The sequence below is a fragment of the Centruroides vittatus genome, unplaced genomic scaffold (genome assembly GCF_030686945.1).
Source record: "Centruroides vittatus isolate TY-2023 unplaced genomic scaffold, ASM3068694v2 contig_5, whole genome shotgun sequence".
NCBI lineage: Eukaryota > Metazoa > Arthropoda > Arachnida > Scorpiones > Buthidae > Centruroides > Centruroides vittatus.
In genome coordinates, this window is record NW_027122286.1 from 2,284,430 (window position 1) to 2,308,585 (window position 24,156).

A 24,156-nucleotide genomic window follows, 5' to 3' on the forward strand; every position below is an offset into this window, starting at 1 on the left:
GAATAATCACAGAATACTATGATAGCACACAACGATAAAGACGGGAAATCGCTATCCTCACCAAAGTAAGTATCGGGAACATGCGACAGAATATGTCAATGGGAACGACAGAATAGCACGATGAGAAAGGATAGAATACAACGAAACGGAGGACAGGAAAACAGCGATAAAACACAACGGGGAGGGAGAAGAAATACACACTAATACCATAGAACAACACAGTAAGACATAAGAATTCTCTTAATAACGAAGTGAGTATTGTACACAAAGTGTTAGGGGAGTTCATAGGAGCTTAGACAAGGAAAAGACAAACTGTCACTACTCAAAAACTTAACAAACATTCTAACATGAGTGAACTTTCGAACTCATCAACATTATCCGGATACAAATAAATTATAAATTAGATAACAATGTCGGGATAATAATATATCGGCTACGTCCGCATGTATGTATTTAAACCCTTGCAACGCAAGATGCGAAGCAAGGTCGTGAATAAAGTTGGAGTACCTACCTCCTGACGAACTGTCAGGAAGGATGGACTGCTCCATTTAAGGTTAAAAAAAAAAAGTTCAGGGGTGGCAAACAAGTCGATCGCCAAGCCAATTTTGGTCGATCGCTAGCGATGTCTTGACTTAATGTATTATACGTGGTACGATCCAAAAGTTCGGGGAATGCAGTAATCTACGACAACAAAAGCATGTATTTGAAGTTACAGCGTATGAAATGGATTCTACCAAACCATTTCTACGTGTTCAGGTTAATTTCACCCATGTCATGTGATTAAACCGCGAGCGCTGCTGTTTTTTTCCGGAGATAGTTACCTTTGTCCTGCGACGTAATCAAAGTGAAGTTTCAAGAACAACCTCCAACATTTCGACTTCACCGTGACCTTTCACCGTAGAATCACCGTACACCTTTCTTAGCAATTTTAAAATCTCCGTAGGTGTTTTACCTAAACGCTGACAAAATTTAATGTTGGAGGTTGTTCTTGAAACTCCACTTTGATTACGTCGCAGGACAAAAGTAACTATCTCCGGAAAAAAACAGCAGCGCTCGCGGTTTAATCATGACATGAAATTAACCTGAACACGTAGAAATGGTTTGGTAGAATCCATTTCATACGCTGTAACTTCAAATACACGCTTTTGTTGTCGTAGATTACTGCATTCCCCGAACTTTTGGATCGTACCACGTATTTGTAACCGAACGCAACTTTATGCATGCAGTTATGACTCGATTCATAAGCAGTGAGTGCACTTCGTACTGAAACAGTGTATAAACATAGTATGTATTTCACACTTCCCCCTCCCCACTTAGACTATGCCTATGACAACAAGTCGATCGCGACACATTTTTACGATAAAAAGTAGATCTTATGTGCACAAAAGTTGGCCACCCCTGCTATAGTTCATGAAAAACACTAGTACAGTAGAGCATCGATTATCCGACCCCCGATTAACCCACCGCGTTCTGGTCGGCAAATTCAAATGTCCGCTAGTGATGTGGCGCCACAATATTTGGTTATGTCTTGGCTACTTTATTGTTTTTGTTAAATTTTTGCATGTTTTAGCAGGCAGCACTGGCTCGACCATGACAGGGAAGCTAGTATTTAAACCAGGCCTAATACACTATACTAATAATGCATTTTTTCATACTTTTCGGTTATCCGACCAACCCGAGTCCCCAACTAAGTCGGATAACGATGCTCTACTGTAGTAGTATATATGTTGCAATTCACTTGCTTCCAAAAGGCTGATATTCAAGTTGCAAGTTTTTCTGGACTATTCATCCACAACTCCAAGTTTTATCCTGAACACATGCTAACAAGTACTATTGCATTTTTTACTGATTAGTATTAATACATACTGTAAGTGAATAGATGTTATTTGTGTAATCTTTAATAAAATGGTATGTACAGTACAGTAGTGAACCGAAAATCGGAATCAATTGGGGACTGGGGTTGTTCAGATTAGGGATTTGTTCCGATTACGGATTATGTAGAAAAATATATTAACCTGTCCGATGTTCAAATTTTTCTCCGTTGCGTGTCGCTTCGTGTTGAATTTTCGTCGATTTTAAGCCTAACGAAAATTTTTATAATAATCGAGGCTATCGTATCGTTAAAAATTATACTTTAGAAGTAAATCTAGTATCAAAAACGTTCGATTCAGCACGCACAGTCCGACTGAAAATCATGCCGATTACCGGGGTTCCGATTTACGAGTCTCTACTGTATAATCCAATTTATCTGAACCAAAGGTTTTATATTTCTTTTACAATATTACTAATTTTGTGAAATAAGGTACTTTTTACCTTATTTCACAAAATTATTTGTACGTTTGTACCATAAGCTGTGTTTTAACATATTAACCAATTATACTTGTAACCTAAATGCAAGTAAAATCCATTTTTGGACTAATATACATCTTCCTGGTTTTAGTGTTCAAAACTACTAGACATGTTTTTATCTTCAATTATGATGTTTTTGCATACTGTATATGCATTTTGAGGTTATGAATGTAGTTAAAATAGAGTATGCTTTAACTGGATCACTTTTAATGTACACAATCTGCATATATTAGTTATAGTTAATGTGATAGTTAAGTTTATACTAGAAAAACGTTATGATATTCTTAGGTTTAAAGTTAAAAAAAATATTTAAACTCTTAACAATATTTATGTACTTTCATACAAATATCCACTTTTAGTTCAGAAACTGATTATCTTTTCTTTGTAAAATGTTTTGGAACATACATTAGATCAACCTCAGTATCAACTTCCAAATAACTCTCTAATTCTCATAAAAGAAGTTAAAAAAAAAAGCAAATTAAAAATTTCATTATGATATTATCTGCTATATTTGATGTATCTTAATTTCTTCAAACATTTTAGTATTTTAAAGAGGTTTTTTTTTTGGAAGTTAATACCAAGGATGATCTAATGTTTTGTCAAAACTTTTTACAAAGAAAATATAACCGATTCCTGAACTAAAACAAGGTATTTGTATGATTATATCATATTGCTGTGGTTTACTGACTTTGAAGATGTTTATGTACAGTACTTCCCATATAAGTAAAATAAGAATTTGGATTCTACAACATAACATAATTGGTATGTTATTTATTATACCAAATCCTACTTTTTTTTACATAGATTAATTAGGCCTTTACTGCATATTTCCGCATTGGCCACACTCTAAGTTTTCTTAGTTCCTTCTTTGTTTTTATGGACTGCTCGTGCTTAGTGAGAGCTCTTCTCATGGCTCTGGTCTTCTTCGGTCGTAAATCTCTAGGTTTGTACTTCTTTCCCTTGTAATATTTCCTGAGATTTTCTTTCTGTGTCTGATGAATTACCGTAAGAACTCTAGCAATTGATTTACGTACCACACGTCTAAAACAATAAATGTACATTTTAGTGAATAGTTAATATTTGATTTTAAACTAGATTATTTGAAGTGTATTACATTTTTGACAATTTTGAAGCAGCTCCACCAGTAACTTTAGCAACTCTCAATGCTCCCAATTCTTGCTTAAGTTCTTCTAATTGCTTAAGAAGATCCTCCTTTTTCTTTCCTCTCAATTCACGTGCCTTTACTTTAGCCTAAAAGAAAAGCAAAATGTTCGAAAATCAGACATTTTTCACCGAATACAAGTTAAAATAAAATATAGGATAATTTTTAACAGTAGCATCTTTCATTTGATAAAATAAGATCAAAAACTACATGCTATAACAGTTAACAAATGCTCATTTTTAACTTTCAATAAGAGATCAGTAGGATTAACAACTTATCCTATACTTAAAAAAAAAATATATTTAAATTGTCTAAAACAATTAACTGCAAATAATCATAATTAGCACATATCGTGGCAAATACAAAGGAAATTATCAGTCTACAGCAGCAACATAAACGATGCTATGCAAAAGGACAGCATCTAAACATCCATACACTAATAGTTCAATCTAATATTTCTTAAATATTGCATTTTCATTCCAACAGTTGTCTTGGAATACGTGGATTTAAACTAGTGTTTCCAAATTCCATTGTATCAGAATCTATAAAACTGATAGGGTAGATGTACCAGTTTTGGCCAGAAAACAAATTTAACTTAAAAATATAATCACCACATTCAAATCTGTCCAATGAAACAAACTTTTATTGTTAACTATGAAGGTTTTGAAGAAAATCCCTTCTGATTGGACAAGAAAAATTTCAGTTACTCATAATGATTATCAACTTTTGTTCAGTTCCTTCAGGAAATAAGCCATTCCTTACAGATTTTCATAACAGACACAGGTAAGTGAATCCAACTTTTTTTAATAAAACCTTCAGTTATTTTTTTTAATTTTATATCTAGAAGATTCTAAATTATATTTAATTTAATTCTTGCATGTCCGCATTTGATAGTTTTTTGGTTTATTTGACAACCATAGGGTGGCCAAGTGGTACATTAAATTGATGAGTTTTCTAGTTGTGGCCAATAAGCTGGCCAAAAATGGAACTTGCATGTACCATTTCTGGCCAAGAGCCTTTTAGTTCCTTTACAGTGGTTTATAAATATAATTATTTATTAAGTTTGACAATGCTAAAATCACTTAAAATAACTAGGCCTAAAAGTGCTAAAGCACTTTTAGGCCTAGTTATTTTATGTAAAATCAAAAGTACTAAAGATAACCTATGTCTCTCTTCTTCAGATAACTGATGCTGTCATGGCACGTGTAAAACAAGTTCAGCGGACAAACATCAGAGCATCAAATGTGAAAAAGCTCCTTTTTCAGTATTCGTCAAGTAAGGTACAAAGTGCAATAAAAGCTGTGAAAGATGGAATGTCTGTGAATAAAGCAAGTATCATCTACAAAGTACCAAGAACTACTCTTCGCCATAAACTTAGTGGACATGCACCTATAACATCTGGTCACACAGGACCTCAACCAGTTTTGGGTGTTGTAGAAAAAGCATTTTCTGATTGGACTGATGAATCAGCAAGACTTGGTTATCCAGTTACCAAAGAAATCCTACTTAGTGCTGTGGAACTTTATGTCAAAAAGAATAACTTGGAAACACCATTTATTGATAACAAACCAGGAAGTGGTTTGATGCATTTTTAAGAAGAAATCCTATTGTCAGTCAAAAACACAGTGACTATTTCAGTAAATCAAGAGGATCTGTAACAGAGCAAAACATTCGAAATTGGTTCGAAGAAGTTGAGGAGCACTTAAATGATGATATATCCATTTTGAGTGATCCACGATGTGTTTTTAACTTGGATGAGACTAGTATTATGTCCCAAAGGCATTTTAGTACTTGCTGAAAAAGGGAAATCTGTTTATGACATTGTTAAAAGTTCAGACAAAAAAAATGTGACTACATTAATTACTGTAAATGCCAGTGGGGAATGTGCTCCTCCCCTTACTGTGTTTAAACATGAAAGGATCCCAAACATTATTGTTAAAACAGCCCTTTCTTATTGGGACATAGGTAAGATTGAGAAAGGCTGGATGACTGCTGAAAGTTTTTATGAGTACTTTGCAAACATCTTTTTCCCATTCTTAACAGAAAATAATGTTCCCTTACCTGTTATTGTATTTCTAGATGGGCATTCTTCTCATATGTCTTTAGATTTAAGTCAATTCTGCCGTGAAAAAAAGATCATTGTAGTGTGCTTATACCCAAATACCACCCATGTGCTTCAGCCCCTTGATGTCACTGTTTTCTAATCAATGAAGCAAGACTGGAAACAATATGTAAGAACCTGGCGTTATAAACATGACAATGCAGAAATAACAAAGTTCAACATCATAGCAGCACTTGCTGAACTTATTGGAAATAAAGCCTTTCCTGATAATGTGAAGACAGGATTCCAAGTTTGTGGCCTTTACCCATTCTCTCCTGATGCAGTTGACTATTCAAAGCTACCTTCAAAGTACACATCAGTTCATTCAACAGCAGCAATGGCAAAAGTAAACTCTGAGAAACAGCTTAGCCATTTGGAATACCTCGAAACTAAACTAGATCCAGAGTTGTTGAAACAATTCAAAATTTGTAAAGAATGAGGAGGTGACTGGTGTTATGAACAATCTGCTTGTATGTTATATGATGTTTGGGAAAAATTCTTGGAAGATGATGAAGCAGGGAAGACTCCAATTTCACAAGTAGGTCTAGAAATTTCAAACTCTTCTACTCCAACCAATATTACCATTCCCAGTACTAGCAAAGTTTCTACTACACCCATTGCTGTTAATACAAGTACACCTCTCAGCTCAGGTCCTGACTCAACTCCCACTCCCAATACTAGCAAGCTTTCAGTTATCATCAGTCCTTTACAGTCCTTAAGCAGTTCACAAACAAGACAGCAATCTCTTCAAACTTCAGCAGAAGTTTTGAAAGATGTAGTTAGATGGCCAAATACAAAACCTTCAATGACAAAGAGGAAGAAAGTTCACCTGCCATGTGTCATAACTGCCGATAAGTGGGTCCAGCTTAGAGGCACAAGAAACTGAGAAGAAAATGAAGCAGCTCAAGCCTAAAATTAGTATAAAACAACAGAAAAAAAAGACAAATATCCAGTGATGCAAAAACAAATTCTAGCATTGACATAGATTCCGAGAATGAAGATGACGAGACAACTCCAACTCACTCTAGTATGCCTACAAGCTTCAGTCTTCTCTGTAAGAATGATTTTGTCATTGTGCGGTATGAAGGTGAATACTTTCCTGGAAATATTGTCCATCTCACTGAATCAAGGGCAAAAGTGTCCGTAATGAAAATAAGTGGACCTACTGACTGGAAGTGGCCTGAAAAAATTGATTGTATATGGTACACTAAACATGACATTGTAGAAAAAATAGAACCACCAGTCTCTAAGAACTCTAGAGGTGTCTGTTTCGTACCAGAAATGATGAAATACAGAGTAAAATAACTTTTAATAAATATGGCCAAAACTGGTATAATGTTGGCCAGAACCGGTACATTTTAACTTTTACATTTGAAATTAATAATTACATTTTGTGAAAGTTCCTAAATAAAACATGATTTATCATAAAGAAAAACTGAAATTTATGGTTTTATTTACTTTCAACTTTAACAAAAAAGTCCAAAGAAATATCATTTGGCATACATTTTTCTGGAAAACTTCACTTGCTTTGGCCACAACTGGTACATCTACCCTAATCAATAGTATTTTTAAAATTTTCAAAAAAATTTCATTGGTAATTTTACTTCAATTTATTTGATTTTTATATATTGGATCCATTTTAATTAAGCAGGATGAATATCAGTCCTATTCTTTCTATTGATAGATATATCGAAAGGATATTTTATGCTTTTCATCAAAAAATACATTTTTTAAACTTTAAATGCTTAAAGTATAATTAACAAAAGCATTATGAAACTAAGTCAATGTTCAACTTTACCAAAACCTTTACTACATATTGTATACATTAAGTATAATTTAAATACTTTCCTTTAATATAAAATCTGTTTCAATTTATCTGCCATTATTACATTCTTACCCGAAATGTTTTAAAAAGAAATTAAACACGGATATATTAAAAAATAATCTATTAAACTGATTAATAAGTATTTCACGAGAATATATTTCGAGTTTATACTTCGTCTTTTTACATATAAAAATCGATTAAGCTCGATTTTATTATTTAAATATTCGCCTACCATTTTTCTCCCGAGCTTGACAACGCTTTACTTTCAAGATGGAGTCGGTATTGTATTCAGATTAAGTGTTGCCAAGTAATTTGTCAGTCGAAAATACATGACATTTTAAAATAATAGAATTTATTCTTTACTAAATTTAAACTTTTATTATTTTAAACTATATAATTATAACTTTTATACAATAAACATTATTTATTATTATTTTGGTCAATTTTTGATTTTAAAAAAATCTTTCATTAAAATTTTTCCATTAAGAATAATGCTGCCAGATTTCAAAAATGATTAAATGTTGGGTCTTACATATGGTTTATAAGACGTAACTTAAAAAGTCAAGTGATTGATAGTAAAACCTTCATGTCACTAGAGGACACTTATTGTTAATGGATTCCGAAAATCTTTATAACTAAAAATTGAAAATTCTTACAAAAACATCTTTATTTCAATTTAACACAGGAACTACAGTGGCTAGAATACAGTATATTCTAGCCACTGTTTAGGAACTATGGAGTCGGAGTCATGCAGAACTACCAACTTCGACTCCTTTTTACTTTCTCAACTTATTATGTATATAAAACGAAAAAGTATTGGAATCGTGTCAAATTTGACCCTCCGAGTTTTATGCAAATCTACACGTTTGGAAACCTCCTGAGCCCAAAAAATATCAAATAACGGGGGGAATTCGTATGTGTGTGTGTGTGTGTTGGTGTCTAATTGGTTTAATTTCTTTATTCGCTGTTCTCAGGTATTAAACAATATCTCAGAATGGGTATAGTTTAAGGAATAAAATTTGTCACAGTAGTTTGTGTATGAAGGGGCATTAATGCTATTAAATTTTGGTTCTTAATTAAAGGTCAACAGGGTGGAGACATAGAAGGGGTCATATGTCATATCTTTAGTGTGGTCGAACTTAATGAATATATTACTTGTTATTAGCGTTCGCAATTTTCTTTTTATAAAACTCGTCTCTACCAGTGGCGTAGCGTAGTGGGGGCGGCAGGGGCAGCCCGCCCAGGGCGGCTCTTTTAGGGGGCGGCAAAATTTCACAATAAATACACAATACACATTACACCTATACAATACACAATAAGGTTGATTGTTCTTTGCCGAAAAATTCTTTAGAATTACTGTATATTTTAGTCTTTTGAATTGAGATACCTAAATAAGGGGGCGGCGAAATTTTCCTCCGCCCCGGGCGGCTGACACCCACGTTACGCCACTGGTCTCTACCCTCAAAATTAAGCTTTCTGTCATTTTATAATAGTACAGTAAAACCCGGTTAAGATAGTCTTGTCTGAGGCGTTAGAATGTGTGGGGGCACGATTTAGTTCAACCACTTTGAAACTCTTAACGCCGGATGGCTGAGCGGTCAAGGTGACCCGGGATCGAATCCGGACTGGTCGAAAAATCCTCAGGAATTTTTTGGAGGTGGTCCGTTCGAATATGTTGGACCCCGTTCTTCACCACTCGGTCTCCCCATTGCGGGTCTGGCCGAACCCATAATAGGCTTGCTAAATAAGGACCTCTTAGTACCCACAGAGTGGAAAGAGTGAAAAAAGCCTACATCTATTTTGTAACTATTGAAGAAATTTAACGGTTTTCTCATTTTTATAATTTAATTTTGCACTATTAGTGTGTCAATTTCTCTTATTTATATCGTGATTTTATGATAAAATACCTAAAAGTTAAGAATACTTAATAGCAGTAAACGTTTTCAAAGATTTTAAATGACCAATGAACAGTTAAGTTAATTAGTTATTATAAATAATTATATTATTTCCTAAAATCAGGAAGTAATTCAAATACTATACGCTTTTTATAATTTTCAAGTTTATAAATAAATAATATCGATTATGTAATGTATATTTTTTTTACTTCCTAATATTTTTGTCTCTAACCTTAGTGAATAATTCACATTTTAGTAAAGTGGTTGAGATTTCCGCCGCTTTACAATACTGTAAATACAGCTAGCCGCATTGTAAAACGCGATGTACGACAATCTGACTGAACGTTAGTTAACTTTATTATTACATATATATAATTAACGCTAATATTTTGCCCTTACATTTCAATCGATTAGATATTCCTTTCAGTTTAAAATAATTCTTATTGTAAGAATAAATTTTTTTTAATAAATGAAGTTCACTTTAAATAAAATAAAAATTATGATATAAGAAAATAGACAATTAGACTTATAAATTATACACTACAAATTTTCGCAAACTTGGCAACACTATAACGGTATAGCGTATGACGTAAAAATATTTATATGCATCAAAATATTAAATAATTTATCATATTTTAAGATTATTAATAATAATAACTATTTACCTATTATTAGTCAATAAATATATTTATATATATAAATTTTTTAATCTTTCAAGTAAACTAAAACGTGAAACGTCACTCAGACGTCACACACGTGAACATTCAAGTGCAGCATCTTCACTTGGTTTTCCTTCTCATTTTTCGGTGTTTACAGCTAAAGTAGCAAACAGAGAAGTTCGTCGAGCAGTCGAATGGCGAGAAATACCTCATGTTCAACCTTTAGAAAAATTGACATCGACCAATATAATGAAGACACGTACAAAGAAGATGAAAACACTGAATCTGATTCTCCTCCAGTTAACATTGATGAAGAATTAAGTTTTCTTCTTGCACAATATCCTTTACAGATGCTAGAGTTATTATTGTTTTTAATATAATAATAATTAACATATATTTAAATAATAAAAATATATTGAATAATGATTGTGATGAAATACAACTGATCATTTTTAAGCATGAATCTTATACATTTATTGACTATTTTTCATCATATTTGGGTTCTTAAAGTTTGATGATATTGTCATTAATGTAATCATAAGGAAAATAGACTTAAATGTAAAAGAATTTAAAAAAAAAAAAAAAAAGGATTTGAATACTTTTATAGTGTTTAAAATTTAATTTATTTAAACTGGAAGTTGTCGTTCTGATTTATTTTGTTCTTTTAAAGGAATTGGCTGATGACGAATTGAGATGGTTTGAAAACATTTTGTATAAATAAAAGACTTAAATATAAAAGTATTTTTTGTTACGATTGGGTGATTGTGGAGTTATTTCCTGTTTTAAATTGTCGTTGTTGTAGTAATTGCTCCTGTAACTAAAAGGTGATAATTTGCAAAATCTGTTCTATAGGCTTGAAAAAGAATTTACTTGATGTTATAAACTTTACACATAAATTTTATTGTTTTTTAAAGGTTTTATTTATATTTTAAGTCAGAATAGTAATATATGTAAATTGTTTCTCCATTCTAAATGTTTAAAATGCTGAAACACATCATATATATATATGATTCTTTAGGTTCTGTATTCTATTTATTTGTTTTTAATTGTACTGATGATGGCCTGAGATAGGTCACAAATATTACAACTCTAATAAACATATTGTAGATTTCTACATAATTTTAAAAAATTTTTTAACTGAAGTGTTGTTATTTGAATTACCTTATTTATAAACAGACAAATTATGTAGTCATAGTATTTCTTGTTTGTTAATTGTTCTTCTAGTTATGATTTTATGTTGATTTAATAGTGTTTTTCAATCTTTTTCTAATAGTGGCATTTTCAACTTGTCAATTTTTTTTATTACACTTCTGTAGTTATTCTGCTTTTCACATCTTTAATAATACATGTAAGTGTTGTGGTATTACTCAATGCTATTTTGTTGCACTCCTGAAGTATTGTTGTGGCACTTCAGTCTAAAAATATATTACATTTAAAGATAATATGTAAATCAATGCAACAAACAGCAGGACAAATAATGATAGAGGAAAACTGATCTTTGGCATTTAGTATCAAATACTAAACTTTTTTTATGCATTCTGCCTTTTAAACCAACAATAGTTTACTCTGCTGCATATCAAACATATATAAGTAACATGAAGATATGAAAGTACATATACTGTATATAGGGTTACCATATGCCCATATTTAGTATGGACAGTTCATACTTTAAAGGTTCTGTCTGTGTCCATACCATACTTAGAAAAAATAAGCAAAATGTCAGTACTTTTCGACTGATTTCACAGTTAGTAGTTAAATCATAACCACTTAGATTTAAATATGACAAAAGGTGCAAAATTTTTGATAATTATTATTGTATTTGTTGGCTAGGTGACAACATTGTATAAGCAAATGTTGCGTAGAGACATGTGCACATTCATAACTAGTTTTTTAATTCAATGGTACTTGTCTAGTTGAGCACTATCCCTTACCACCTAGCTGCCCCATTGTGGACCTGGCCAAACCCATAATGGGCTTGCTAAAAGAGGCCCTCTTAGTGACCACAGGGCTGAAAGAGTTTTAAAAAAAACAACTATTTTACCACTTAGACAACTAGTATTCTTATATTTTAAAAATTGCATTCTGTGCCCCAAAAGAAAGTGTAAATTGAAACTATATTATATGCCTATATTTACTAGATTGAAAAATATGAATGAATTTCTTTTATTTTGCCTTGCTATCTGAGTACTTTTAATACTAATGTCTGTATTTTGCCCTCAACTGTTATGGTAATCCTACTATAAGGGGCCATTCACATATTAAGTCACATTTGAATTTTTGCAATTTTTACACCCATCACTTTGTTGTCAGATTTTGTCACAAATAAATATTATCCTCTCAAAAACTAATACTTTATTATTTTTTATATATAGTGTTATTGCTTTGTACATGTTTTTCCATGCTTTTTGAACTTTTTAAACTTCTTTTGGGCTTATGTCCTGTGGGGTGGAAATCAACTGTCTGATGGCATTTCCAAAATTCAATGTAAAATACGTAATAAATTTATTTTATTTATCACATATTTTACCCCTTTTTCCTCTCCCATGAAGAAATTATATAAGTAATATGAAAACAAACAAGATGTTTTATTGCAGAAATACTATGTTTCTTTGTGAATACAAACTTGAACATGCTACTCAGAACATGTAAATTTTTTACAATACAATTTATTTGTGCAAAATGTTTCACCATAATTTATTGTCTATCACAGGAATCTGACTAGTTGATGAGCGATTTATATGAACTGTAACATTATTTAAATCTCCATCATTTCACATTACTTCAGCTTTTAGCTTCTAAATTGTTAATAAAATTGTAAATGCTTTGTCTAAATGGCAGCAACACAACTTGATTGCACTTATTTGAACACAATTGCACATACTTGCTATCACATTGGGTGCAACTTCAACTGCTGTTTGATGAGTAATACAGGTACATTTTTGCATACTTGGTAATTCAAAGAATTCTTTACTTAGGTGAAAAAGGCATTATATGGCATTGTTTTAAAATATGATGTTAAACATGGTAAAACTTGTCAATACAACTATTCCCCTGTTTAATTCAAAAACTAGCCTAGAAAGTACATATGTACTCAGAATAACCACTTATTGTTAGTGTTTGATCCTTCAATGTACTTAATAGAATACATTATGCTCATTTACCTGCTTACTACTGCTTAGTAGTGGGTGTTTCAAACATGGTTTTTTCCACCTAATGCACTTAGTTTTATAATGTCAAGTTTAATTTCCACGATAATAGAGCAACACTTCTTGCATTTATCTCCACTGATTTGGACACATTTTTGAAGCACTAATTGTAAAAGTTTATAGAAATTGTAAACAATAGCAAAAACCACCATTACTCCAACATTACAAACTTCAATGCCACCTTGTGAGCAGCAGTGCAACCATAGAGTTTGTATGAAAATGATGTGATAGAAATAAGTCCACATTATTTATTAAAAAAATTTATTATTTATTACTAACCAAAAACTGACTGCAAAACCACCACACAAGCAGCAAAAGAACTTCACAATCTGTATAAAATTTAAATTTTATACAGGTATACCTCAGGTTACGTCATTTGAGTTAAGTTGTTCTCGATTATACGTTGTTTGTCAAAAAAAATATATGGAAAAATAAAAATCAAGTTTAAGTCAGTTTATTCGATTTTGTCTGTCCGCCACAAATATTGAAGTCGTAATATCACTAGAAAAGCATTAAAAGCACATAAAATCATGTTACTGTACAATAAATAAGAATAAAAGTGTATATAAAATCATATTAAAATACATACATTTACAGTAAATATTAATACTGTACATCATAAATCCTAGAGAACAAAATATGAAAACGTCTGACTCTGTGTTGTCATCTTATTTAGCGGTCTTTATTGGTAAATTTAACGTAAATTAGTTTATTTTCTACTATCGCAAAATAATTTTAATAACTATTTGTTATTTAACCTTACAAAATCATTTTATCTTATAATTTCTTAGAGCAAACCACATTCACAAATAAGAGTCTGCGACATACTGTAAACATCACCAAATTGTAAACATGTATTTGTAAATTTAGATTACTTTTTTTCTGTACTATATTAAAAACAAAAATTTATTTGTAAGCTTAAAATAGATTCTTATTAAACATATATTATAAAAAATTCATTTATAAATAAAATACAGAACTGGGAATGGTTATATGTGGTTTAGCCTAGTGACAAGTAAATTTGGCTTAAGTTGCCTCTCCTGGAACAAATTACCGATGTAAGGTGAGGTATATCTGTACATACAGTCAAATTATAAGTTGGGGTACATTGTTCAAAACAATGGCACATATTTGCATTTGTCAAGATAGATTTTGTATACTTCAGTTTTATTCAAGGTGTGATGTATTAGCATATCTTTTTTTTCCACTTATGTGATATCTTAAAATATTTTTCAATTATTGCATTTTTATAACAATTTTTAAATTGCAAATAATAATATAGAAAATTTTTTACTAGAAAAAAATTTATTTACATCTATTATTGAATTTTAAAATTATGGTTTTATCAATAATTTGCTGAGATTTCTATTTAAATAGTTATTAATAGTCTGAGATTAAAATTAAACATTACAAATTTATTGACGATTGTGAAATAAAAAAAATTAGTTCATTGGACAATATATCATAACAGTTGTCCTTGAAAATTTAATTAATGTCCTTGTAATATATTTTACATATATTATTATCTTGATTTATATGGACTAATAAAACTTTAATGTTTTCTTGTCTGATATAATAAAGTTACATTGGCATCACTGATAAGAGATAGGTGAATAGAGAGCGATTTCTTACAGAAAAGCAAAATAGTATAGTTAAAAGGGAACATTAAGTACATCACCAGAAAAATTTGAAATCTCGAAGAAAAGAATGAAATACCAAAATTGAACTTTTGACTGCTTGGGTTCTGTTGTCTAGAATTCAAGTATCTGAGCAGGGAATTTAAACACCATCTGCCTATGTTTAAAGATATTTATTGTTATTAATTTATTAATTTGCTCTACATTATTTAAATTGCAACATTTTCTTTTGTCTTATCATTGAGTATTATTTACTAATTTGTTTATCATTGTCATAACTTACAATTTATCTGCACAAAATTATGTATTTAAAAGTGGGTGCAGATTATTTGCTGGTTTTAAAGTGCAATTAAGAACTCATTATCTTTTCCTTTATCTAGAGTCACTAAGAATATTTTTATAAAACAAAAAATCCTTTGTGTCATAGACACATTAATTTGTCATTGCAATTTTTTCTAAAGCAGCCATAGGCACCTATATACATACATTACCTTTAGTACTCCCACATTCATTTTTTGTATATTTAGTTCATGCTTTAATTGAATTTTGGACCCTATTTGAATTTGTATTTTGAAAGCTGATAATTTTCTGGTATCCCATCTGTATAATGATGTCATTTCAAAGAACTTTGACAGTTAAGATACATGACATGATAATTGTCATCTTAAACTAAAAACTTTTTTCACTTCTATAAAGTGAATTTTGACAACTAACAATAATTATTATGTATTTTTTTAAATAATAGCTTAGTTTAATTGTGCAAGATTTCATTTTGTTTGTGCACACTATTTTCTGCCATTTTCCTAAGGAAATCAAAACTAAATATGATATCATTAAAGTTTTCGTTTATTTTTAAACTTCATAGGTCTTTGGTTCTTGTACCACAAATCCAACCAACCGAGCCAAACTTCATAGTATAGAAATTTGTTTTATATTAAGGTTGCATTGTGATATTATTGCAATGACAATGGTTTTCAAATTTACTATCATTGAATATTATTGATCTTATGTTGGACCCTTGCATGTTTGCAGTTTTTCTCAACTGACGTTTGACGTTAGCGTTTGACGTTAGCTCTCTTGACGTTTTTCTCAAATTCTTCAATTCATATTTAAGAAATTTAAAACTATTGAGATATCTGTTCTATCTGTTTTGAAATTGATCTGTTTCAACTGCCAAGAGTTCTTAAGCTTTAAAAACATACCATATAACTTCTATACATCAGTATAGAAAACTTGAATGAAAGAAAATGATATAATATTCAAAAGGTTTACAATAAATGCCATAAAGCACATGATAGAACTTTGTCTTTTGAAATATGCATAATGGAGATCAGTTGAAAAATGTTTTTTTAGTCATAATTTGCACAAATTGAATATAGCAGGGAGCTTTTATAATGTATTGTACCTAATGTGTATGCATAGTTTTTAAATCTGATTTATTTATTATGCTTAAAATATATTTGCGTTTTGAGTGTATTTGTTATTAGCCTATAACTCACTCATATCTCTAGTGACGGAAGCATTTTCTTATTCTCATCTTATGAAACTTTAACCAAGAATTTACTCTTCAAATATTTGATGCAGTCCATCCTTAAGTTTTGAATTTGTTCACTGTGGTTTACATAATTTCTGCATAGATAATCCTAAACTTTCATTAATTTACTTAAGAGGAAATAGTTCTCTGGTTTACTGCTTAAAACTGATATATCTATGCAAAACTAAATGAAATAACATTAAAAATTTATATTTTTTGAAATCTTATACAATACCTACAGCCACAAATTATCTTTAATGTAGAGGTATCACTGAGGTATCTCTATTTTTGTATAGGTTATGTAAAAGTATTACATTCTTAACTTTGCATACAGGGAGACATGCTGAGGCTTTAACCAAAGTGCTTCGGATGGCCCCACTAGGATCTAAAGATAGTGTTGTCAGAGTAAGTTTTTATATTATATTTTGAAGTAATAATAATGACTCATATAAAAAAAAAGAAAAAACTATTGTATTTATACAAATAAACATCCAAACCTGATATTAAAGCCAAACAATTGCTGAACTATATCAGGTTATATTACTGTATCTAAATTAATAAGTTCTTGAAGCAAGGATCTGATGAATGTTTGGGTTGTATAACTGACAATGTGACTTGAACCCTCAACTCCTGCAATAAGCAGGAGTTGAGGGTTCAAGTCCCACTTTATGCTGATTTTTTTTCTTCTAGAACTTTCTAAATTATTAAAATGTTAATTTAATTATAATTATTAAATTTAGCAAGAGATGGTTCCTAAGGCTTGCCTCTGATGCCAAATTACTTTGCATTTAATTAATAATAGTAATAGTAATAAAGCTTGATATAATTCAGAAATTGTTTGGATTTAACTATTATATTTAATTAAATTTTATTATTCTACAGGATGCTGCTTTAACTAGAGTCCTGCAAGTATTGCTGTCAGTTAGAACAAGTGATATTGAAGCAATAGTTAGCATTCTGGATCCATCATTAATGGATACTCTTATGAAATATATTTATAGAGGTTTTGAATATCCTATTGAAGGAAGCAGTGGCTTACTATTAGCTTGGCATGAAAAGGTAAAACTTAAATTTTTCAAAAACATAGGAAAATTTATTATTTTAAAAGTTTATTGCTAAGTAATGTGTGTAAATTGTTTAATATATAACTACAAACAAATTACAACAAAAAAGTTTCTTTTTAATGGAGAAAAATTTAACAAAAATACAAAAAGGCAGAAATGTTAAAACTTCCAACTATTAAATTTTTTGAAGTCCAAGACAAGTACTATTTTTTTCATCTTTTAACAATATTCCATAAAGTTCATTTACTATGTGATGTAGTAGTGGCATACTTATGTTGTTAAAAAATGGTGAGATGTATTTATGGATGTTTCTCTAACAGAAAGGTGGATATTTGTATTTTTATAAAATTAGAACAAACTACTTTTCAGGTTTGTGTATTTTGGCAAAAGCAAAAATTCTTGGAGGAACTGGAGCAGATGTAACACTGGAAATACATTGGCAAGGGGCAATTATGTTAGATTTTTTTAAAAATCTGCCTAAACCTTGAATGTAGTCAGTGGAAGCAATGGAACATTCTGTTACTTCTTTCTCATATTATTGAATTACTAAGACTTATCTTCAAGGAATGTTAAATAGAACATTACTATGGAGATAAGTGTGCACAAACATGAACATGTAAGTTTTTAAAGTTATAATTGTTGCTGCTGTGACCACAACAATTGTTTGCTTGTTTCTGCACTCACATTTTTATAGTGGTAGTAATCTATTTGGCATCCCTGAAGATTAATTGTAGCAATACAAAAGCACTAGAATTCTTTTGAATGTTTCTGAAATTTTTTGTACTTTAAATTTCCTTTCTTTTTTGTTTTAAAATTGTTTGTTCATATTTGAAATATTATTAATAAAGATAGTTAAATTATTAAATATTTAATGTGAGGGTGATTCAAAAAGTAAGGGCAAATTGTGTTTTATGAAGATATATAGATTTAAGTAAGATATCATTTTTCCATATAGTCATTGTCCTTTGCAATACACTTTTCACATCTTTCAACAAACTTCTCTATTCAGTAGAAAAAGATTTTTTGATTGTCCTCAAAGCCAAAAATGCAGTGTTTCCTTGACTTCATTGACATCATTACTTTGAAATCTTTGTCCTTTGTTGCAATGTTCCCTTAAGATTGCCAAACATGAGAGACAGAGTTTCACTCTGTTTATATTCTGAAGGGGCAAAAACTTTTCACCTTTTAGCATGGTAATGTGTAAAGAAAACTCTAACTCAGTTCAACTTTGTTCATCAGTCAACTATCTCAGCATTCACCTGGAGCACAATATTTCAGATTGTATTAGCACAAGGCATCATCCATGACAATGTTTATGTTCAATTTAGTGGCAACAGTGTCCACAGAAATCTACTTATTTTCACAAATAAGTGCTTCCACACAAGCAATGTTAGTGTCACCAATGGCTATGGAAGGGTGACGTTCTGAAATCTTTATATCCCACACGGATACACTTTCTTTGCATTCATATAACTTCCACTATACTGTTGAATCATTTTTTTGTGAATCTTCCCCAGTTTCTTTCAGCCCTTCTGGTCACAAAAATCTTATGACAGAACACTGCTCTTCTCCAGTACAATTTTTTAGTGTGTCGCCATGATTCTTGCACTCTTAAAAGCCAGTTAGTGTATAACAATGATAACACAATCAGAACTGCCCTTTAGATGTCTACATGCTGTAGTAATTTCATGAAGTTACATCTAATAGTATTACTTACTGAATTATCCTCAAAAATTTATTTAACATTTGGAATTTATTCTTTTGTTGTTTATAATAATGAATTTTTTTTAAATTCTGCTTTTATAAAAAGATTCGTTTTAGCTGTTGATTTAACTTCAGACAGTATTCTAATCAAGAAAACTGTTAAACAAACACGTCTAAATTAAGTTTGTGTCAGTTTAGAGCTTTACTTTCAAGTAAATAATTTTGGCTACTTCTGAACTGTTTGCAAAAGATATTTGGGATGAAATGCTCAGAGATAATATTCTTCTGAATGCTGTTTATTATGTTGAATAAAAGAATTTGTCAATCTCTGTAATGGACAGTGAATTGGAGAAAGCTTAGAGATGAATTTGTTTTTAACTGTTGATGATTTGCACTTACTAGCTATGGATAATAATAATTTTATTGGAATTCAGATTAGAAACATATTCTGTTTCTTCTTTTTTAATTTTTAAGCCAAGTGATTTTGGTACAGATATTCTATTCTGAATTTCAATTGTCTAGAACTTCAGCAACTCAATTTAACTTTTCTAGCATTTGACACATTTTTTATTATTCTCTCTCTAATATAAATGCATTTTGAATCACACTGTTTTAGTTATTCCTCTTCAATATTACATTTAAAAAATAACACAATACTTTTTAAAAATAAAAATAAATACAACTTAGGTTAATACAAAGCAAAAACATGGTTGCTCACAGTTACTTGTATAACTGGTGCATTCTCAAGTTCACATTCATCTATTAGTGGAATAAGTCTGTAGTGGAATGTTGAAATTTGGAGGCACAAAAACAATATAAATTTAAATAAAGGAATGCAAATAAATTCATGCTGGTATGATGTCATGCATAGTATACCACAAAGATGATCAACGAACCAGTGATAGCTTGTCATTTGTCTTGATAGTGTTTTACTGGAAAGTTCTTCATTTTGAAAGTTTATTTTGTGGGGACAATGGGACATATAGTAATGTAAGTGTTTTTATAATTAGTTATTGTGTTTTTTAAAAGTTTCCATCAAACTTTCTAAATATACAGTAATGTAGCCATCACCAGCAGTTAAATGTTAATACTGTTGAAAATTCTTGTGGATATGTTAGATATGTCTGCTTGTAACGAACTAAATACATTATATGGCTACAAGCAGACATATAATGTATTTAGTTAGATTTTAATTTTTATTGTTGTAAGTAAAAGTCATCTTAGGATTTATCATTGACTTTTAGATATCATATTATAACCCCCCCTTCTAATGTGGATGTCATTTATGGACAGCCCCTTATGATCCATGGCTTTGCTTTACACAACAAATCCAAGAATCATTGCTCATAGAAAAATTAAAACTGAATAAAACTAATTGATCAGAAAAGGAAATAAAAGCTAAACATAATTTGAAAAGCATACCCAAAAATATTAAAAAATGAATGTTATATTATTTTTGTATTTATTTTTTGCCAATAAACTAAATAAAACAATGACTATGACAAAATAAATAAAATGATTACTGTGATGAAATAAATCAGTAACTAAAAAATCCATAATCATGGATGGACAATAGTCTGCAGGACCTGAAAAATGGTCTGTTATAATGGAGTCCATTACAGTGAATGAGTTTTCTTATAATTTTCATACTTCTGGCCAGACCAACATCAGTCATCCGTAATAACACAAGGTCTGTTATATTGGGATCCATAATATCAAACTTCTATTGTAATATTATTTCTTTAAATAATAATTTTTTAGCTATGAAGTTGAGTAAGAGTAACTCTAGAAAAATTCAGCCAAAAAATTTTTTTTCAATGAAATGTAAATTGAAATTTTATTATTTAAAACATTATTTAAGTGTAAATATGTTTTATTTACTTACTTTAAGGTTTTTGCCATTGGAGGAGTAGGCTGCATAATGAGAGTCCTCACCGATAGGAAAAGAGTTTGACGACAAGAAAAAATCCTTGTAAGCAGTCCTGCAGCATTTGCTGAATATTTGCCATTGGACTGATTACGATTTTGAATAACATGGACTGCAATAAATTTCATTTCGGCCTTTGTATACCAAAATTTCTAAAATTATAATTTCAGAAACACCTCATTAAACTATTCTTGTCATTTGTAAACAAGAAAAATATTACAGTTGAAAATCAGTCTAAAATTTAATATTATAAAACAATTTTTCTAATTGAAAAATTATTTTTGTTTATGCTGTATTGTAGAGAAGCAATGATGCAACGTGTACATAACTTAAAGCAAGAATGAAAACAAAGTGTAGCTATTCTTGCTGATTTATGTCCTGTCAGTCAATTATTCAAAGAACAATATCCTTGTAAGTGGTATTATTTTTGCTATAATAGAACTAAAAATGCATATACTTTTTATTTAATTTTTGGTCTTTATATTTTTTAGAATTTTATCATTTTTCATAAGTTAGGTTTGTATAGTAACATAAATAAAATTTATAGAAATTTATGCTTTTCAAAGTAAAAAGTTGCTTAAAATTATTCTTAAAATTGATTTTAAGCAATTTTTATATCAAATTCATAAATTTGGTAATTTTTAGCAAATACAGTAAAATATAAATTATATTTTTTAATATACAAAATCATATCTGTTAACTTGAATTAATTATAACAATTTTATAAATAATTTAATTGATAGACAGGACAGTTTATGTTAAATAACGACTAGGAAAATACTGTGAAAAATGATATTTTGCAAATCACATTGTTGAAAGTTAAAAATATTTTAACTTTTATGCAGATACATAAAGATTATATTTGCAGATATTTAAATTATTTAACAAGTTTTTAATGTTTGCTTTACCATTCTGAGTAGAAATGCAATAGTATGACAATCAGCAGTATTATAACATAGTGTTAGGTGGTTGGTCCAAAGTATTGAAACTAGCAGTAATTGCTAAGTTAAAAGTACGATATTAAGTATTGACGAAACATTTTAGAGGGATTGTTGCAATAAAAATAACATGTTTGTTTGAGAAAAGTATATTTCATCTATCATTATTACATCACATTGATAGTTAATTGTTAGCTTATATATCATCACTCTGTTTCAGAGATACTAATGTTATATTCGAAACAAAGGCGTCCCTCCAAATTTATCTTGTTGACGACATATTGATCCTCTAGATATTAATGAAATAACAACTGAATGAAATCAAAAGACGGAAATTATTTTATACATTTGATTTTTTTGTAAGCTTTGTTGATGAATTTTTCAGAGAATCTTATTTTTTGTGTGCAATTTTTTTCTAATTTGATATAATCTTATTGTGGAAATTAGTATAGGATGAGTCATTCTTGATCGTGAATTATATTATATTGAAATTTATTTTATAAGTAATTTAATTATATGGAATGCTTTGATTTGGTATTTTTAGTTGTTCCAGCTCTATTTATTAATTTTTTATCATCAGTCTCATATTTATTTATTAATCATAATTTTCATGCCTATTTTTTGTGTTATTGTGTAGAGAGTATGTTACTCAGGTCCACCAAGCTGGTCACAATTTATAGGTGTAACTTACATACCTTAATTATTGTATGTAAAAAAATTGTTAAAATCTGTGTTTAAAAAACCTAATTTTTTATGGTATCACATAAATTTATGCTTCAGTGAACAGTCTTTCTCATCATTCAATCATTAATGGCTTGTTTCATTTATATAGCATTTATTGGCATTATTTCAATTGAAGTAACATAATGACTTTGCTTTAAAAATGGACTTTCAGCATCAAGTTCTGTGCTTGAGTTATGTAGCAATTATATACAGTTAAAAATAAACTTTAAATCTTGAATTTGAAAGAAAAATTGTTAAATTTTGCACTTGATTTTAAATTTATAAATAAATGAAACAAGCTACCAGTACTATTTATAATTAATATGAATAATTAACTGCTTAATATTTTGTTTTATGGCAATGAAAGTCTTTCAGACCAGCCTAAATAAAATGGCAGCTATTTAAAAAATATATATTTAAAAACAACATTGCTCATGGATCCTGTAGTTTTAACTAGTCATATTTATTGTAAATAAGTCAAAACTGTAATGATTATTCAATCAGAATAACTCTAGTCTCTAGTTTATTCTGCAGTGTATTGCAATTGGAAAAATAAGAAGTTTGTTACTTCATTTGGAGTAAAATATCATTTGTTAATAAACTGAAAATTCACATTTACATATAAAAGAAAAAAAATTGAATGTTGGAAATAAAAATGGAATTACATTTTATGAGCTTGTTGCCTGCATAGGGATTTTAATGAAAATCAAATTTGCTCATTGTTATTAAATATCCCTATGTATTGTATATACAAAAGTTCTGGTGTTTAACACACTGTACAATTCAGAATTGTTTCTGTAGACAAATATAATTTTCTGGAAAATAAAGATTTAAAAAAATTTATAAATGGTTTTCTTATATATATTATATATTTTTAGTTAAACCTTAAAAAAATTTTATTCAAGTGAAATCATTACTATTTCTTTAAGACTAATTTTTTGTCTTCCTAATGAGTGGAGTTCTAGCCATAAATAATTAGTTATATTTGTTTCTGAAACCCTCCCAAAAGACATTATGGTATTACTCTGACCTGAAGAGAATTACTGTGTATTGTTCCTTAATTGAGCCATTCACAAGCCAAATCTATTAACTTCCCATTTAGAATTTTTTAAAACTACTGTGAAAGCACTTGATATACTTGTAACTTTTTATATTCATAATAAGTTTCCCTAATAATAATGATTAATACCAGTTAATGACAAAATTTTATTGGCCATCGAAAAAATTTTATTTCAAAAGCCAATGTAATTACTGTAACGGGTTAATGTAACCTTAGGTAGCCAAGATGGCGGACCTTCCGGTAATCTCGATCCAGGTTACTTAGTGACGTCAAGATGGAGGGCGCTGCAAACTATCGCGTTGTGATATGCAAATTAATAGTAACGACGCGTTTCGTGTAGTTATCGGCGGAAAGTAGTAACAGGTGTGATAA

At 29.9% G+C, this 24,156-nt stretch overlaps 2 protein-coding genes and 1 long non-coding RNA gene across 3 annotated transcripts; 2 read left to right on the forward strand and 1 right to left on the reverse strand.

Moving 5' to 3' along the window:
- Window positions 1-3,105: 3,105 nt before the first annotated feature.
- On the reverse strand, window positions 3,106-7,798 carry RpL35 (Ribosomal protein L35). The gene is made up of 3 exons (XM_067273828.1): window positions 7,670-7,798; window positions 3,464-3,600; window positions 3,106-3,390 (listed from the first exon to the last, which is right to left on the reverse strand). The coding sequence occupies exons 1-3, from the start codon at window positions 7,670-7,672 to the stop codon at window positions 3,159-3,161; spliced, it is 372 nt and encodes a 123-aa protein (XP_067129929.1). The 5' UTR covers window positions 7,673-7,798; the 3' UTR covers window positions 3,106-3,158.
- LOC136978177 (uncharacterized) lies at window positions 4,378-4,662 on the forward strand. The gene is made up of 3 exons (XR_010881187.1): window positions 4,378-4,432; window positions 4,484-4,572; window positions 4,607-4,662. It is a non-coding gene; the product is annotated as an uncharacterized lncRNA (long non-coding RNA).
- A 2,228-nt stretch (window positions 7,799-10,026) lies between the features above and the next one.
- LOC136978202 (actin-related protein 2/3 complex subunit 5-B-like) lies at window positions 10,027-23,571 on the forward strand. The gene is made up of 4 exons (XM_067273853.1): window positions 10,027-10,328; window positions 16,701-16,773; window positions 17,251-17,427; window positions 21,028-23,571. The coding sequence occupies exons 1-4, from the start codon at window positions 10,186-10,188 to the stop codon at window positions 21,088-21,090; spliced, it is 456 nt and encodes a 151-aa protein (XP_067129954.1). The 5' UTR covers window positions 10,027-10,185; the 3' UTR covers window positions 21,091-23,571.
- The last annotated feature ends 585 nt before the right edge of the window (window positions 23,572-24,156 follow it).

Excerpts from the sequence above, each read along its gene's own strand:
- RpL35 (XM_067273828.1), bottom strand. Across the intron at positions 3,391-3,463 it reads GCTTCAAAATTGTCAAAAAT|ACGTGTGGTACGTAAATCAA; the intron begins GTAATACACTTC and ends TTATTGTTTTAG.
- LOC136978202 (XM_067273853.1), top strand. The coding sequence starts at position 10,186 with ATGGCGAGAAATACCTCATGTTCAACCTTTAGAAAAATTGACATCGAC. Across the intron at positions 10,329-16,700 it reads TTAAGTTTTCTTCTTGCACA|AGGGAGACATGCTGAGGCTT; the intron begins ATATCCTTTACA and ends AACTTTGCATAC. Across the intron at positions 17,428-21,027 it reads TATTAGCTTGGCATGAAAAG|GTTTTTGCCATTGGAGGAGT; the intron begins GTAAAACTTAAA and ends ACTTACTTTAAG.